This window comes from Littorina saxatilis, linkage group LG16 (assembly GCF_037325665.1).
Source record: "Littorina saxatilis isolate snail1 linkage group LG16, US_GU_Lsax_2.0, whole genome shotgun sequence".
Classification (NCBI taxonomy): Eukaryota; Metazoa; Mollusca; class Gastropoda; order Littorinimorpha; family Littorinidae; genus Littorina; species Littorina saxatilis.
Genome location: NC_090260.1, coordinates 1,997,177 through 2,016,283, shown reverse-complemented (window position 1 = coordinate 2,016,283; position 19,107 = coordinate 1,997,177). Strand labels below are relative to the sequence as shown.

The 19,107-nt window shown below is 44.6% G+C and overlaps 1 protein-coding gene and 1 long non-coding RNA gene across 2 annotated transcripts in view; both read left to right on the top strand.

Moving 5' to 3' along the window:
• The window catches only part of LOC138950205 (dynein axonemal heavy chain 6-like), a 63,567-nt gene extending 52,158 nt beyond the window's left edge, over positions 1-11,409 (top strand). Inside the window, exons 15-25 of the mRNA XM_070321951.1 lie at positions 1,603-1,843; positions 2,571-2,671; positions 5,430-5,534; positions 5,971-6,085; positions 6,365-6,657; positions 7,640-7,726; positions 8,004-8,096; positions 9,021-9,174; positions 9,754-9,917; positions 10,137-10,359; positions 11,002-11,409. Coding sequence (XP_070178052.1) covers positions 1,603-1,843; positions 2,571-2,671; positions 5,430-5,534; positions 5,971-6,085; positions 6,365-6,657; positions 7,640-7,726; positions 8,004-8,096; positions 9,021-9,174; positions 9,754-9,917; positions 10,137-10,359; positions 11,002-11,105 — 1,680 coding nt within the window. The 3' untranslated portion in view covers positions 11,106-11,409. The remainder of the gene's footprint in view (positions 1-1,602; positions 1,844-2,570; positions 2,672-5,429; positions 5,535-5,970; positions 6,086-6,364; positions 6,658-7,639; positions 7,727-8,003; positions 8,097-9,020; positions 9,175-9,753; positions 9,918-10,136; positions 10,360-11,001) is intronic.
• A 51-nt stretch (positions 11,410-11,460) lies between these two features.
• LOC138950210 (uncharacterized) lies at positions 11,461-13,638 on the top strand. Its single transcript, XR_011450550.1, has 2 exons — positions 11,461-12,186; positions 12,736-13,638. It is a non-coding gene; the product is annotated as an uncharacterized lncRNA (long non-coding RNA).
• The last annotated feature ends 5,469 nt before the right edge of the window (positions 13,639-19,107 follow it).

Below are 19,107 nucleotides of genomic sequence, written 5' to 3'. Positions count from 1 at the left end.
AGTTATGGCAAAGTTATGCGTGAAAGTCTTATCTTAGTTATGGCAAAGTTATGTGTGAAAGTCTTAGCTTAGTTATGGCAAAGTTATGCGTGAAAGTCTTAGCTTAGTTATGGCAAAGTTATGCGTGAAAGTCTTAGCTTAGTTATGGTATAATGGCAAAGTTATGCGTGAAAGTCTTCATAGCTTAGGTACGGCAAAGTGTTGCATGATAGTTTTAAATAGCTTAGAAGTTATGGCAAAGGTTTGGAGTGTTTTGTACACTTGGTTACAATGACGATTATAATCATTTCCTGAAGAAGGAATGAAGTGTTAATCATTATACCGTACGTGGCTCACAGGGGATAGTTAATCATTTCCTGAAGAAGGAATGATCGAAGTGTTAATATACTGTGAGTCACAGGTTATTATACTCAATGCTAGCTAGTGGTCATTTTCACAACAAGCAATTATAGCAGAGTGTTGTTAACCAGCTTGTGTTGTTCTGCCTGTGACCAGCAATGCAGAGTGTTGTTAACCAGCTTGTAGTGTTCTGCCTGTGACCAGCAATGCAGAGTGTTGTTAACCAGCTTGTAGTGTTCTGCCTGTGACCAGCAATGCAGAGTGTTGTTAACCAGCTTGTGTTGTTCTGCCTGTGACCAGCAATGCAGAGTGTTGTTAACCAGCTTGTAGTGTTCTGCCTGTGACCAGCAATGCAGAGTGTTGTTGACCAGCTTGTAGTGTTCTGCCTGTGACCAGCAATGCAGAGTGTTGTTAACCAGCTTGTGTTGTTCTGCCTGTGACCAGCAATGCAGAGTGTTGTTAACCAGCTTGTAGTGTTCTGCCTGTGATCAGCAATGCAGAGTGTTGTTAACCAGCTTGTAGTGTTCTGCCTGTGATCAGCAATGCAGAGTGTTGTTAACCAGCTTGTAGTGTTCTGCCTGTGATCAGCAATGCAGAGTGTTGTTAACCAGCTTGTAGTGTTCTGCCTGTGACCAGCAATGCAGACGTGTTGTTGACCAGCTTGTAGTGTTCTGCCTGTGACCAGCAATGCAGAGTGTTGTTAACCAGCTTGTGTTGTTCTGCCTGTGACCAGCAATGCAGAGTGTTGTTAACCAGCTTGTGTTGTTCTGCCTGTGACCAGCAATGCAGAGTGTTGTTAACCAGCTTGTAGTGTTCTGCCTGTGATCAGCAATGCAGAGTGTTGTTAACCAGCTTGTAGTGTTCTGCCTGTGACCAGCAATGCAGAGTGTTGTTAACCAGCTTGTAGTGTTCTGCCTGTGATCAGCAATGCAGAGTGTTGTTAACCAGCTTGTAGTGTTCTGCCTGTGACCAGCAATGCAGACGTGTTGTTGACCAGCTTGTAGTGTTCTGCCTGTGACCAGCAATGCAGAGTGTTGTTAACCAGCTTGTGTTGTTCTGCCTGTGACCAGCAATGCAGAGTGTTGTTGACCAGCTTGTAGTGTTCTGCCTGTGACCAGCAATGCAGAGTGTTGTTAACCAGCTTGTAGTGTTCTGCCTGTGATCAGCAATGCAGAGTGTTGTTAACCAGCTTGTAGTGTTCTGCCTGTGACCAGCAATGCAGACGTGTTGTTGACCAGCTTGTGTTGTTCTGCCTGTGACCAGAACTGCCACCTGGCCAGGTCGTGGATGTTGTCGATGGAGAACACGGTGAAGGACATGCAAGAGCGACCGGACGACATCCATGAAGACTTCCGTCTCTTCCTCTCCTCCATGCCCGCCAAGCACTTCCCCGTCGCCGTCCTTCAGAACTCTGTCAAGGTCACCAACGAGCCGCCCAAAGGCTTGCGTGCCAACCTCCGGCGTGCGTTCGCTGAAATCACGCCCACCTTCTTTGAGGACAATGGTACGTCTTTGTTTCAACCTTGGCCAGTCTGCCATGCAGCAGACTATTTTACGCTACATTGGAACCCTCCTCCCCCCCCCACCCCTAAACTGAAAACTTCCTCCTTTTTAAGACCCTCCTCACTCAGATGTTGTGTTTGTAGCCTCAGTGTAAACTCACCTCCATTGTGACAATCCCTCTGATTTTCTCAGGTGTTTGAAGTTCGTAAAAGAAACAATGGCGAAACGACGGACATGTGTATAAGTTTACAAACAGAACATCTGAGAAAATGAAATGGTACACGTATTACATCATCAAAGTGACCGGCACGGTTGGCCTAGTGGTAAGGCGTCCGCCCCGTGATCGGGAGGTCGTGGGTTCGAACCCCGGCCGGGTCATACCTAAGACTTTAAAATTGGCAATCTAGTGGCTGCTCCGCCTGGCGTCTGGCATTATGGGGTTAGTGCTAGGACTGGTTGGTCCGGTGTCAGAATAATGTGACTGGGTGAGACATGAAGCCTGTGCTGCGACTTCTGTCTTGTGTGTGGCGCACGTTATATGTCAAAGCAGCACCGCCCTGATATGGCCCTTCGTGGTCGGCTGGGCGTTAAGCAAACAAACAAACAAAAAAATCATCAAAGTGAGAGAGTCTTGAATTGTTAGTCTTAAAAGGGGGGGGGGGGGGGGGTGGATGCAAAGTATGTGTGCATAAAGTGTTGACACAGCTGACGGCGGTGTGTGGTTTCAGTGCTGGGTGTGGACTGGCGCCGCATCGTGTTCGGTATCTGCTTCTTCCACGCCATCATCCTGGAGAGAAAGAAGTTTGGACCGCTGGGCTGGAACATCAAGGTACGTGTTGACACACACAGGTGGATAATTAAGACCAGAAGCTGTGTTAGATAGGAACAAGTTTGGACAGCTGGGATGGAACATCAAGGTAGAACATGAGTTTGGCCCTCTGTGTTGAAGCATTAAGGTACGGTCACATATCGTACAACAAGAAAGGCTCGTTTCTTGGAAACATTTAAATCAGGACAAAGCAACACATTCAGAAAAACCTCTGCCTGTTAACTGTTGTTTTGTCCTGCATCAAATGTTCCACGTCCTGCATCAAATGTTCCATGTCCTGCATCGAATGTTCCACGTCCTGCATCAAATGTTCCATGTCCTGTATTAAATGTTCCATGTCCTGCATCAAATGTTCCATGTCCTGTATTAAATGTTCCATGTCCTGCATCAAATGTTCCATGTCCTGCATCAAATGTTCCATGTCCTGCATCAAATGTTCCATGTCATGCATCAAATGTTCCATGTCCGGCATCAAATGTTCCATGTCCTGCATCAAATGTTCCATGTCATGCATCAAATGTTCCATGTCATGCATCAAATGTTCCATGTCCTGCATCTAATGTTCCATGTCCAGCATCAAATGTTTCATGTCCTGCATCAAATGTTCCATGTCATGCATCAAATGTTCCATGTCCTTATTGGTGGCAGTCACCTTGCATGTTGTGCTTGTGGTGGTTTCAGTACCAGTTCAGTGACAGTGATCGGGAGTGTGAGATCATATTGCATGTTGTGCTTGTGGTGGTTTCAATACGAGTTCAGTGACAGTGATCGGGAGTGTGAGATCATATTGTATGTTGTGCTTGTGGTGGTTTCAATACGAGTTCAGTGACAGTGATCGGGAGTGTGAGATCATATTGCATGTTGTGCTTGTGGTGGTTTCAGTACCAGTTCAGCGACAGCGATCGTGAGTGTGAGATCATATTGTATGTTGTGCTTGTGGTGGTTTCAGTACGAGTTCAGCGACAGCGATCGTGAGTGTGAGATCATATTGTATGTTGTGCTTGTGGTGGTTTCAATACGAGTTCAGTGACAGTGATCGGGAGTGTGAGATCATATTGCATGTTGTGCTTGTGGTGGTTTCAGTACCAGTTCAGTGACAGTGATCGTGAGTGTGAGATCATATTGCATGTTGTGCTTGTGGTGGTTTCAGTACCAGTTCAGCGACAGTGATCGTGAGTGTGATATCATATTGCATGTTGTGCTTGTGGTGGTTTCAGTACCAGTTCAGTGACAGTGATCGTGAGTGTGAGATCATATTGCATGTTGTGCTTGTGGTGGTTTCAGTACCAGTTCAGTGACAGTGATCGTGAGTGTGAGATCATATTGCATGTTGTGCTTGTGGTGGTTTCAGTACCAGTTCAGTGACAGTGATCGTGAGTGTGAGATCATATTGTATGTTGTGCTTGTGGTGGTTTCAGTACCAGTTCAGTGACAGTGATCGTGAGTGTGAGATGATATTGTATGTTGTGCTTGTGGTGGTTTCAGTACCAGTTCAGCGACAGGGATCGTGAGTGTGAGATCATATTGTATGTTGTGCTTGTGGTGGTTTCAGTACCAGTTCAGCGACAGTGATCGTGAGTGTGAGATCATATTGTATGTTGTGCTTGTGGTGGTTTCAGTACCAGTTCAGTGACAGTGATCGTGAGTGTGAGATCATATTGTATGTTGTGCTTGTGGTGGTTTCAGTACCAGTTCAGTGACAGCGATCGTGAGTGTGAGATCATATTGTATGTTGTGCTTGTGGTGGTTTCAGTACCAGTTCAGTGACAGCGATCGTGAGTGTGAGATCATATTGTATGTTGTGCTTGTGGTGGTTTCAATACCAGTTCAGTGACAGTGATCGTGAGTGTGAGATCATATTGTATGTTGTGCTTGTGGTGGTTTCAATACGAGTTCAGTGACAGTGATCGGGAGTGTGAGATCATATTGCATGTTGTGCTTGTGGTGGTTTCAGTACCAGTTCAGCGACAGCGATCGTGAGTGTGAGATCATATTGCATGTTGTGCTTGTGGTGGTTTCAGTACCAGTTCAGTGACAGTGATCGTGAGTGTGAGATCATATTGCATGTTGTGCTTGTGGTGGTTTCAGTACCAGTTCAGTGACAGTGATCGTGAGTGTGAGATCATATTGCATGTTGTGCTTGTGGTGGTTTCAGTACCAGTGCAGTGACAGTGATCGTGAGTGTGAGATCATATTGTATGTTGTGCTTGTGGTGGTTTCAGTACCAGTTCAGTGACAGTGATCGTGAGTGTGAGATCATATTATATGTTGTGCTTGTGGTGGTTTCAGTACCAGTTCAGCGACAGGGATCGTGAGTGTGAGATCATATTGTATGTTGTGCTTGTGGTGGTTTCAGTGCGAGTTCAGTGACAGTGATCGTGAGTGTGAGATCATATTGTATGTTGTGCTTGTGGTGGTTTCAGTGCGAGTTCAGTGACAGTGATCGTGAGTGTGAGATCATATTGTATGTTGTGCTTGTGGTGGTTTCAGTGCGAGTTCAGCGACAGGGATCGTGAGTGTGAGATGATATTGTATGTTGTGCTTGTGGTGGTTTCAGTACCAGTTCAGCGACAGGGATCGTGAGTGTGAGATCATATTGTATGTTGTGCTTGTGGTGGTTTCAGTACCAGTTCAGCGACAGTGATCGTGAGTGTGAGATCATATTGTATGTTGTGCTTGTGGTGGTTTCAATACGAGTTCAGCGACAGTGATCGGGAGTGTGAGATCATATTGTATATTGTGCTTGTGGTGGTTTCAGTACGAGTTCAGCGACAGTGATCGTGAGTGTGCGCTGCTCAACCTACAGATGTTCTGCTCTGACGGTGAGATTCCCTGGGACACGCTCATCTATATCACTGGCGAGGTGAGTGTGTGTGTGCGTGTGTGTGTGTGTGTGTGTGTGTGTGTGTGCCTTTCATCCTGCTTACAGCGTGATTATTTCTGACCTTCTCCCAGTTTACTGCAAACTAAAGTGTAACTAATAATAATCCAGTGTAAAGACAAGGAGAGAGTGAGTCATCTGTGATGTGTAGTGTTTGTGATAGCTAGGACTGATTGAAATACTGATTGACACTGATTGAAATACTGATTGATATTGATTGATACTGATTGAAATACTGATTGATACTGATTGATACTGATCGACACTGATTGATACTGATTGAAATACTGATTGATACTGATTGATACTGATTGAAATACTTATTGATACTTATTGATACTGATTGACACTGATTGAAATACTGATTGATACTGATTGAAATACTGATTGACACTGAGTGACACTGATTGCTGTGCAGATCACGTATGGCGGGCGCGTGACGGACTTCCTGGATCAGAGATGTCTGCGTACGGTGCTCAAGACCTTCTTCAATCCCAGGACGCTGGACCCCGGCTACAAGTACTCGCCCTCCGGTAAGACTGGCTATAAGTACTCGCCCTCCGGTAAGACTAACTACAAGTACTCGCCCTCCGGTAAGACTGGCTACAAGTACTCGCCCTCCGGTAAGACTGTGGCTGACTGATTGACTGACTAGTTGTGTTAAACGTCGTCTGAGGTAAACGGGACCTATTTGGGACATGATTTGCTATACCATGTTAAAAACAAACCCTGCAAAAAGATTGGTATCTCCATTGGGAAGAAGAACAAGAGTCCACTACCCCATTGTAAGTGACTGGTGTGTCTGTGTGCAGGTATCTACTACGCGCCTCAGTTGGACACGCTGGCCGAGTACCGGCAGTACATCGAGGAGCTGCCGCAGAACGACGAGCCAGAGATCTTCGGCATGCACGAGAACGCCAACATCGCGTTCCAGACGCAGGAGACCAACGCACTCATCAACACAATCCTGGAGGTGCAGCCCCGCCAGTCGTCCGGTGGCACCGGCAAGTCCAACGACGAGATCGCCATCGACCTCTGCGACAACATCCTGGGCAAACTCATCAACAAGCTGGACATCGAGCTAGCCAGTCAGGAGATGTTCCAGGTACGTCAAGGTCAGGGTGGTATCAAGGTCAGGGTGGTGTCAGGGTGGTGGTGTCAAGGTCAGGGGTGGTGGGGGTGTCAAGGTCACGTCAGGGTGAGGTCAGGGTCCTGTTCAGGGTGGTGTAAGTGTCAGGGTGGTGTCAAGGTCAGGGGTGATGGTGTCAAGGTCAGGGGTGATGGTGTCAAGGTCATGTCAGGGTGGGGTCAGGGTCCTGTTCAGGGTTGTGTAAGTGTCAGGATGGTGTCAAGATCAGGGATGGTTTCAGAGTCATGTCAGGGTCAGGTCCTGATCATGCACTCATGGCGAGCCTTCCTGGGACATGTTGTTGCAGTGTGTCCAGGACCGTCCCATTAAACCCTTGTTCAATCAATGGTTTGTTGAGGGTGTGTCCCATGTTAATCATGTTCAATGGTTTGTTGAGGGTGTGTCCCATGTTAATCATGTTCAATGGTTTGTTGAGGGTGTGTCCCATGTTAATCTTGTTCAATGGTTTGTTGAGGGTGTGTCCCATGTTAATCTTGTTCAATGGTTTGTTGAGGGTGTGTCCCATGTTGATCATGTTCAATGGTTTGTTGAGGGTGTGTCCCATGTTAATCTTGTTCAATGGTTTGTTGAGGGTGTGTCCCATGTTAATCATGTTCTGTGGTTTGTTGAGGGTGTGTCCCATGTTAATCTTGTTCAATGGTTTGTTGAGGGCGTGTCCCATGTTAATCATGTTCAATGGTTTGTTGAGGGCGTGTCCCATGTTAATCATGTTCAATGGTTTGTTGAGGGCGTGTCCCATGTTAATCATGTTCAATGGTTTGTTGAGGGTGTGTCCCATGTTAATCGTGTTTCAGTGCAAAAGAAACTTTGAGATAAAAGACAAACTGGGCTCAGTGTAGAGTCAAGGCGAGGTGTGTGTCAGGGTTGTTCAGTGTAATATTCATGGTTAGTTTCTTGACATTAAAAGACAGAGAGTGACCACGGCTTGGTGTTTCAGCCGGACAGCAAGGGACGTCTCAACTCGCTGACCACCGTGCTGGAACAGGAGGTTGACCGCTTCAACAAACTGCTCAAAGTCATCAAGGTATCAACCCGCTTCTCGCTCTGCCGCCTGTCTGTCCGTATGTCTGTGCCATCAATTATTGCTTAAAAGTGTGTTGATTGGTGTTAGAATACTGCTGGCAAGACTCACAATTATACATGTGATGATGATGATGTTGATGATGATGATGATGATGATGATGGCAATGATGATGATGGCAATGATGATGATTACGACTACGACGATAATGATGATGATGATGATGATGATGATGATGACAATGACGATGATGATGATAACGATGACGATGATGTTGTAGAACTCGTTGGAGCAGCTGCAGAAGGCCATCAAAGGCTTCGTGGTGATGAGCGAGGAGTTGGACATGGTCTTCTCCGCCTTCCTCAACAACCAGGTAACCATGGCAACACACCACATTGCAACACACCACATAGCAACACACCACACGGCAACACACACCACACAGCAACACAACGCATGGCAACACAACGCATGGCAACACAACACATGGCAACACAACACATGGCAACACAACGCATGCCAACACAACACATGGCAACACAACGCATGGCAACACAACGCATGCCAACACAACGCATGCCAACACAACACATGGCAACACAACACATGGCAACACAACACATGGCAACACAACACATGGCAACACAACACATGGCAACACAACACATGGCAACACAACGCATGGCAACACAACGCATGGCAACACAACGCATGGCAACACAACGCATGGCAACACAACACATGGCAACACATAATACAAACTGCACAGTGACAGCCCGAGCCTCACAAAAGTGTTTGTATCTCTAAAACTATGGGGAGTTTTTGATTGAGACTTCATGTAATCTTCAAATACCATAGAACCTTCCTATCAACCAATTTATAAAGGATTATCTTTGTAAACAAACAAACAAACAATGACGCCATTTCAACTACACAGTCTGGATGTTGTGGATCGTGGAAGACCCATATGGAATTAAAGAAGGCATTTTATGGTGTTTATCCCTATTTACGTTGAATCCTTCTTTGGAAAGTATGGATCGTACACGACCTACATCATCCGGACTGTGCAGTCCGAAGCGTGATCCTGTGAAGGTTGAAAAAAGGGGGAGGGGGCCTTGACGTGATCAATGTGATATGATGAATATCCATTTTTCTGCCTACCCCAAAACATGATAAAGAGGCCTAACGTGATCAATGTGATATGATGAATATCCACTTGGCTGCCTGCCCCAAACCATGATATAGCCCAAATATCAGGGTAACTCCAACACTGTGATGTATGCTTACTGTCTGCCAGGTACCCGAGTTGTGGTCAAACGCCTCCTACCCGTCCCTGAAGCCGCTGGGTAGCTGGGTGACGGACCTGGTGCTGCGCTGTGCCTTCATCGACAGCTGGATCCGACAGGGGGCGCCAAAGTCATTCTGGCTCTCCGGGTTCTTCTACACACAGGGTGAGCACTATAAGCAGCAGCTTTGGGGGGTAATAGTGTGAAGGCTGTCTAGCTACAGTGCTTCAGTACAAAGTTTCATTAGTATTGTTCTCTCTTTCCCCACCTCTCTCTCTTTCTATCCCCACCTATGTCTCTCTCTCCCTGTCTCTCTCTCCTTTTCCCTCTCTCTTTATCTTTATTCCCACCTCTCTCTCTTTCTACCCCCACCTATGTCTCTCTCTCCCTGTCTCCCTCTCCTTTTCCCTCTCTCTTTATCTTTATTCCCACCTCTCTCTCTCTATCCCCACCTATGTCTCTCTCTCCCTGTCTCCCTCTCCTTTTCCCTCTCTCTTTATCTTTATTCCCACCTCTCTCTCTCTATCCCCACCTATGTCTCTCTCTCCCTGTCTCCCTCTCCTTTTCCCTCTCTCTTTATCTTTATACCCACCTCTCTCTCTTTCTACCCCCACCTGTCTTCCTCTCCTTTTCCCTCATTATCTCTATACCCACCCCTCTTTATCTCCCTCACCCCTTTCTATCTCTTTGTTTCGCCCTCCTTGGGTAGCAGCCAGTGTGACTCAGTGTTTGTGTTGTTGCCAGGATTCCTGACGGGCACCCTGCAGAACTACGCCCGCAAGTTTGAGCTTCCCATCGACCACCTCAGCTTCCAGTACACCATCATGCGGCAGTACCGCGACCAGAAGGTCGTCACCGAGCAGATGGCCGCCCTCAAGTTTGGAGAGGAGATGGACCTCGACAAAGAGGTAAAGGGGAGAGAGAGGGAGAGAGAGAGGGGGAGGGAGAAAGAGAAAGAGAGAGAGTGGGGAGAGAGAGAGGACGAGGGAGAAAGAGAGAGAGAGAGAGTGGGGAGAGAGAGAAATGGTGAGAGATGGGGAGAGAGAGAGAGGGGAGAGAGAGATGGGACAGGAAGAAAGAGAGAGGGAGAGAGAGAGAGGGTATTGTATTGTATTGTATTGTTACAGCTGGATGCACCACCGGACGGGGTGCTGGTCCACGGGCTGTTCTGTGATGGGATGCGGTGGGACGACGACATTATGAAGGTCACGGATGCGGTCAAGGGCGTGATGAACTCTCCGCTCCCCGTCATCCACATGGTGCCCCAGATGGACTACGAGCCCGACGAGTCCTGCTACACATCCCCGCTCTACAAGACTTCCGCCCGCGCTGGCGTTCTCTCCACGACAGGTGAGACAATGATGAACTAAGGATAAGGCTTTATGTATCAGGTGAGACAATGATGAACTAAGGATAAGGCTTTTTGTATCAGGTGAGACAATGATGAACTAAGGATTAGGCTTTATGTATCAGGTGAGACAATGATGAACTAAGGATAAGGCTTTATGTATCAGGTGAGACAATGATGAACTAAGGATAAGGCTTTTTGTATCAGGTGAGACAATGATGAACTAAGGATAAGGCTTTTTGTGTCCATTGAACATGGGATTTCCCTTTTTTGAGCCATGTGACGTCAGAGTCCGACAACAAAAATCATATTTAGGCGGCCAACCGAGACTATAAAATAGTGCACGTTTGTGTGTGTTAAATCGTAAAATCTGAGTTCAAACACCGAGGAGAGTCTGCACAAAGTTAACTCTGGGAAGTAAATCCCTCGTCGATCGCAGCGACAACTAGTTTTGAAGCCAGCGCCGCTACCGACTGAGGAGAGGGCAGGGGGTGTGCTGAAAAGGGAGGAGAGGGAGGGAGGGAGGGGAGGGGGGGGGGGGTAATAAGATACATGCTACTCCTTCCAGGTCTACAAAACCTCCAGCAGCTGTGTGTTGCATTAAATTGTGCTATGTAACGTGTTGTTGATACGTTGTGTTGCAGGTCACTCCACTAACTACGTGGTGGCCATCCACCTGCCGTCCTGCCAGTCCCAGGATTACTGGATAGCCAAGGGAGCCGCTCTTTTGTGCCAGCTCAGTGAATAGATACACACACACACACACACACACACACACACACACACACACACACACACACACACACACACACACGTTCACGTGTGAAGTTTATACCTTTCTCAGACGGGTGAACACAATACCTATGCACCAAACGTTAGTGTCGCAGCCTTAATTATTCTTATACATCCACATGAAGTCAGACATTTTCACTGCTGAGCGTACAAAGGAGTTTGCAAGCTTTGCCCTCAGTGCCGAGTGAAGCGCTCTCTGTGTTTTCCTGATCCCCTCAACCACTTGTTCAGTCTCTCCCTCTCGAGGCTCAGACGTTTTCATTGACTGGCAGAGACTGGGAATATTTTGTCTTGTAATAAAATCTGACAGATTGAGAGTTTGTGTGTGAGTAAAATATCTGTGTGTTGTACTTGTGTTAGTTCATAGAGTGAAGTGTTACTGCTGAAACAATGATTGTATTTCTTTACAGTATGAGACCAAAACCCTTTACTCCATCCACAACAGTTACTATTGTACCTGTCTGTCTGGGACTGTAAGAATTAAGTTAACGTGTGTCAGATTTATCTTCACCTTCAAAACTCACAGCAAGTTGTGCTGAATGTCTCATTCCCTTGTGACTCAGTGAGGCAAATATGACTGACTGCTGACAGTTCATGGAATATTTATACATTTTTGACTACCAAAAACATTGTTTGCAGTCAGAGAGCATTTTTTTTAAATTTTTGGTAGGCTGAGGTTAGGCTGTTAAGTTTTTGTGTTCAAAATCTTTGCAGTTTATTTTTTATTATACAATGTGATGACATGTTTTTGTGTGCAAATAAATGTCTTTGTCATTATATCTGATCCGTCCATATTTTCCTATATGAAAGTATTTTTGTTATTGCCACGAATACCGAAATGAACGTAATCAACTGTGACATGCTGACTGACTGTTTTATATAATAGTGTAAATACTATACTGCCTTTAGGTTTTATAGTGTAAATACTATACTGCCTTTAGGTTTTATAGTGTAAATACTATACTGCCTTTAGGTTTTATAGTGTAAATACTATACTGCCTTTAGGTTTTATAGTGTAAATACTATACTGCCTTTAGGTTTTATAGTGTAAATACTATTATCCTACATACGTGAGCGAGACACCCGTGAGATAATCGTTCAAATCACACGTGTGTATATCATGTAAATGAGGTCATGTCAAGCAAGTCTGGCTGGGACCTGTTTTTTCACTGCTTATGATGCCAAAGTCACCGAGACAAACGTCATTATAGAAACAAAAACTGCGCTCGCTAATCACCCTCGATGAATCTTTAGAACTAACACGTCACGCCACACTTTCAGAGTGACGTTTCTTTGCTTTGACGTAATAGATTGCACGAGGCTTTAGAAGAGATCGAGGTTCCAAAACAAGCGTCTTCCATTTAGCTGCCTCGTCTGCAAGACATTTTCAGTAAAATACACGTAAGTACAGTATGTAGGATAAACAAAATACTACATGGCTTGCTGTGTCGTACCAGATTTACACTCGTTGCTTTTTCAAATAGTGAACAGCTCGCTTTCGCTCGCAGTTCAATATTTAAAAAAACAACTCGTGTAAATCTGGTACGACACAGCAAGCCATGTAGTATTCTCTATACTGCCTTTAGGTTTTATAGTGTAAATACTAAACTGCCTTTGGATTTTATAGTGTTCCTATATATACTTGTTCGTGCACTATGCACTTTCAACATTTCTGCGAGGATTTTCACCAGTGCTGTTACAAAATCAATTAAGCCTAAAACCGTCTTTTCTGTTTGTTGTGCACAGTATCAATATCTGCCCGTTGTGGCCAGCAATTTCTGTGTGAAGTCCTGTATTCAATCCAACAGTTGTGAAGTGCCTACAGGGATGACGGGATGAAACGTCTATTGTTATTTTAATCTGCTGATTTCTCGGCTCCCTCGTTTTCTTATAACGCTGACATGATGAAAACTGCTGATTTGTGTGATCGCTTTTACTGGAGGACTGCTGTCAGTTGATGATCAATGGCCAATTACTGCTGACATGATGAAAACTGCTGATTTGTGTGATCGCTTTTACTGGAGGACTGCTGTCAGTTGATGATCAATGGCCAATTACTGCTGAAAGAATTATCAAAACATTTTTTTTTTTAAATCAGCATTAAAAGGTTTGTCATCTTAAAAATCTGTACACTGATTGAAAACGATGAGAGCCTTTTTATTTGTATAGTGAAAACACACTGCTTTTAATGGAGACGTCTGATGCACCAAGTCTATGTGTTGACTGATCTTAGATTATCCGATAGTTGAGAGTGTTTAATATTATTCTGAACTGTTTTGTTTTGTGCCGCTCATAGTCTTATCCTTGTGTTGACATGAATGTAAATGTTCTTTTTTGCAGTTGTCTGTGTTACTATGCTGTGATATTCTTCTTGTGTCTACTGACAGAATGACAACATGGTCTGTGATTTGTATCTTATTTTATATTCTTTGGATGTCAATGCAACTGTTTTGTGACAATTGGATTTGAAATTAAAATATAAACAGTCATCACAGTGTGGTGGTATTTGTTGCGTGTTTGTTAACCTGACCACGTGGTTAGGTTAGTTTGCTGAAGTGTGTCTGTCGCTTGACTGCTATAGTTCGACCGAGGGGCTAGTGGAAAACTTTTTTAATGATTTAAAAAAAATCAAAGCAGCTTTTATATTGTGCTAATGAAGAAAAGTTGTTAAAGACGATTAGCACTGTCTGGCATTTAAAGGGTTAAGTGCTGTACCTAATAACTTCTCTTCTACCCTTGTACATTTTTTGAGTGATACGACCACATTTTAACACCAAACGAGCCTCAGTAACGCACCCCACTGACCTCTACTGTGCCAGGTGAACGTTTTTTCACACCTGTCAAATTACGTGTTACTGCATTGCCTGGTCATCTTCTGTCCTATGAGTGTGACAGTTGTAAGAAGCACGAGAGATCAAACAAATATATTGAATGTGACACTAGCATTCGGCTCGTTTCGGGTAGAAATGTGACACTAGAGAGAGAGGGAGAGTGAGAGAGAGGGAGGGAGAGAGACTGAGAGAGTGACGGAGAGAGAGGGAGAGAGATCGAGAGAGAGAGCGCGAGAGAGGGGGAGAGAGCGGAGAGAGAGGGAGAAAGAGAGAGAGAGAGGTGTTGGCAACTTAACTGTCAAGGTGACAAACCAACGGTATTTATCACATAACTGCTGGCTTTCCTTCCTAGCAACAGACACAGGCATGAACACTGACACACAGATTGAACAAACAGCCAGTTATTTGATGTGCATTCTTCACTGAAGTCCACCCATCAAAGCGTGTATTGTACTCAATATCTAGACTTATGTGTATGTTTAAGTTGTATCCAGCAAATCACACTGACTGCACTGTCTTGCTTGGTTCTACACAGTGGCGTGGATGTTGGATTTCAGTTCCCCTCAAACTGGTAAATACTGTTTGTGTCCTGGTTCTCCCATAGACCAAAGCTATTTGGTCTATGGTTCTCCACAGTGGCGTGGATGTTGGATTTCAGTTCCCCTCAAACTGCAGGTAAATACTGTTTGTGTCCTGGTTCTCCCATAGACCAAAGCTATTTGGTCTATGGTTCTCCACAGTGGCGTGGATGTTGGATTTCACGTTCCCCTCAGACTGGTAAATGATGTGTGTGTGTGTGTCTTGTATCATCATAAAGCAAACAGACCAAACATAAATGTACGAATGCATGAATGAATAAATGAACCAACGAACGAATCAATTAACCAACCAACCAACTTATCAATCAATTAGTCAATCAATCAATCGATTACCAGATTAAGTACTCGAAAGCATATTCTTTAAGCCAAACATAACAAGTCAAAACATGTGTCTCCTTGTTTAGAAAAAGCGTGAGAAACATCCAGAGGGGGGGGGGGGGGGGGACAGTAGTGATCTTTAACACTGACCTACTGTGTGTTGCTTTGAAATCACACCTGGCGCATTATTTGGTGTTGAGTGAAAACGGACAATTACCTCGATTGAACTGTGCTTCTTTACGCCCTGTCCACACGGGTAAAACGCAATATCCTCTCTGCCAATGTCAAACGTGATTCTTCTGAGATCGAAAGTCATGAATGGCGTCTCATAGAAAACACTTTCAAAAGCGTTGGCAAAAATATTGTGACTGAGTGCAGACAGAACATTGTATAACCTTCACAAAGTATCAAAAGAGCGGAAATCCGACACGATCAAACACGCCTTTTCTTCTTTCGCTTTTGATGGTTTTTGACGTTCGCTGGCTTTTGAGAGAGAGAGAGAGAGAGTGAGAGAGAGAGAGAGAGAGAGAGAGAGAGAGAGAGAGAGAGAGAGAGAGAGAGAGAGAGAGAGAGAGAGCTAATACAGTTTCCGAAGCAAACTAAACAAGTCGCGTAAGGCGAAAATACAATATTTAGTCAAGTAGCTGCCCTTTTTCAGCAAGACCGTATACTCGTAGCATCGTCAGTCCACCGCTCATGGCAAAGGCAGTGAAATTGACAAGAAGAGCGGGGTAGTAGTTGCGCTAAGAAGGATAGCACGCTTTTCTGTACCTCTCTTTGTTTTAACTTTCTGAGCGTGTTTTTAATCCAAACATATCATATCTATATGTTTTTGGAATCAGGAACCGACAAGGAATAAGATGAAAGTGTTTTTAAATTGATTTCGAAAAAAAAAATTTGATAATAATTTTTATATATTTAATTTTTAGAGCTTGTTTTTAATCCGAATATAACATATTTATATGTTTTTGGAATCAGCAAATGATGGAGAATAAGATAAACGTAAATTTGGATCGTTTTATAAATTTTTATTTTTTTTTACAATTTTCCGATTTTTAATGACCAAAGTCATAAATTAATTTTTAAGCCACCAAGCTGAAATGCAATACCGAACCCCGGGCTTCGTCGAAGATTACTTGACCAAAATTTGAACCAATTTGGTTGAAAAATGAGGGCGTGACAGTGCCGCCTCAACTTTCACGAAAAGCCGGATATGACGTCATCAAAGACATTTATCAAAAAAATGAAAAAAACGTTCGGGGATTTCATACCCAGGAACTCTCATGTCAAATTTCATAAAGATCGGTCCAGTAGTTTAGTCTGAATCGCTCTACACACACACACAGACACACACACAGACACACACACAGACACACGCACATACACCATACCCTCGTTTCGATTCCCCCTCGATGTTAAAATATTTAGTCAAAACTTGACTAAATATAACAAAAACAGGTACACACACACACACGCACATAAGCGCACATACACACACACACACACACACAATCAGAGAGAGAGAGAGAGAGAGAGAGAGAGAGAGAGAGAGAGCAAGAAGCCAGGCCATGCACTTCAACTTGTGTTGGCGACGTTCACGGCGCCACAAACCAACGGTATCTGTGACGTCACTGGGCCTGTACCCTGTGTGTATGGATCGAGTGACAGACAGCAACATGAACACTTGTGATGACCCTTGACAACACCTACAGTGGGACAGTATCTTCACTATGAACAGTGACCCTTGACAACACCTACAGTGGGACAGTATCTTCACTATGAACAGTGACCCTTGACAACACGTACAGTGGGACAGTATCTTCACTATGAACAGTGACCCTTGACAACACCTACGTACAGTGGGACAGTATCTTCACTATGAACAGTGACTCTTGACAACACCTACAGTGGGACAGTATCTTCACTATGAACAGTGACCCTTGACAACACCTACAGTGGGACAGTATCTTCACTATGAACAGTGACCCTTGACAACACCTACAGTGGGACAGTATCTTCACTATGAACAGTGACCCTTGACAACACCTACAGTGGGACAGTATCTTCACTATGAACAGTGACTCTTGACAACACCTACAGTGGGACAGTATCTTCACTATGAACAGTGACCCTTGACAACACCTACAGTGGGACAGTATCTTCACTATGAACAGTGACCCTTGACAACACCTACAGTGGGACAGTATCTTCCCTATGAACAGTGACCCTTGACAACACCTACAGTGGGACAGTATCTTCACTATGAAGAGTGACCCTTGACAACACCTACAGTGGGACAGTATCTTCACTATGAACAGTGACTCTTGACAACACCTACAGTGGGACAGTATCTTCACTATGAACAGTGACTCTTGACAACACCTGCAGTGGGACAGTATCTTCACTATGAACAGTGACCCTTGACAACACCTACAGTGGGACAGTATCTTCACTATGAACAGTGACCCTTGACAACACCTACAGTGGGACAGTATCTTCACTATGAACAGTGACCCTTGACAACACCTACTGTGGGACAGTATCTTCACTATGAACAGTGACTCTTGACAACACCTGCAGTGGGACAGTATCTTCACTATGAACAGTGACTCTTGACAACACCTACAGTGGGACAGTATCTTCACTATGAACAGTGACCCTTGACAACACCTACAGTGGGACAGTATCTTCACTATGAACAGTGACTCTTGACAACACCTACAGTGGGACAGTATCTTCACTATGAACACTGACTCTTGACAACACCTACAGTGGGACAGTATCTTCACTATGAACAGTGACTCTTGACAACACCTGCAGTGGGACAGTATCTTCACTATGAACAGTGACCCTTGACAACACCTACAGTGGGACAGTATCTTCACTATGAACAGTGACTCTTGACAACACCTACAGTGGGACAGTATCTTCACTATGAACAGTGACTCTTGACAACACCTACAGTGGGACAGTATCTTCACTATGAACAGTGACCCTTGACAACACCTACAGTGGGACAGTATCTTCACCATGAACAGTGACCCTTGACAACACCTACAGTGGGACAGTATCTTCACTATGAACAGTGACTCTTGACAACACCTACAGTGGGACAGTATCTTCACTATGAACAGTGACTCTTGACAACACCTACAGTGGGACAGTATCTTCACTATGAACAGTGACTCTTGACAACACCTACAGTGGGACAGTATCTTCACTATGAACAGTGACCCTTGACAACACCTACAGTGGGACAGTATCTTCACTATGAACAGTGACTCTTGACAACACATACAGTGGGGCAGTATCTTCACTATAAACAGTGACTCTTGACAACACCTGCAGTGGGACAGTATCTTCACTATAAACAGTGACTCTTGACAACACCTACAGTGGGACAGTATTTTCACTATGAACAGTGACTCTTGACAACACCTACAGTGGGACAGTATCTTCACTATGAACAGTGACTCTTGACAACACCTACAGTGGGACAGTATCTTCACTATGAACACTGACTCTTGACAACACCTGCAGTGGGACAGTATCTTCACTATGAACAGTGACTCTTGACAACACCTGCAGTGGGACAGTATCTTCACTATGAACAGTGACCCTTGACAACACCTACAGTGGGACAGTATCTTCACTATGAACAGTGACTCTTGACAACACCTACAGTGGGACAGTATCTTCACTATGAACAGTGACTCTTGACAACACCTACAGTGGGACAGTATCTTCACTATGAACAGTGACCCTTGACAACACCTACAGTGGGACAGTATCTTCACCATGAACAGTGACCCTTGACAACACCTACAGTGGGACAGTATCTTCACTATGAACAGTGACTCTTGACAACACCTACAGTGGGACAGTATCTTCACTATGAACAGTGACTCTTGACAACACCTACAGTGGGACAGTATCTTCACTATGAACAGTGACTCTTGACAACACCTACAGTGGGACAGTATCTTCACTATGAACAGTGACCCTTGACAACACCTACAGTGGGACAGTATCTTCACTATGAACAGTGACTCTTGACAACACATACAGTGGGGCAGTATCTTCACTATAAACAGTGACTCTTGACAACACCTGCAGTGGGACAGTATCTTCACTATAAACAGTGACTCTTGACAACACCTACAGTGGGACAGTATTTTCACTATGAACAGTGACTCTTGACAACACCTAC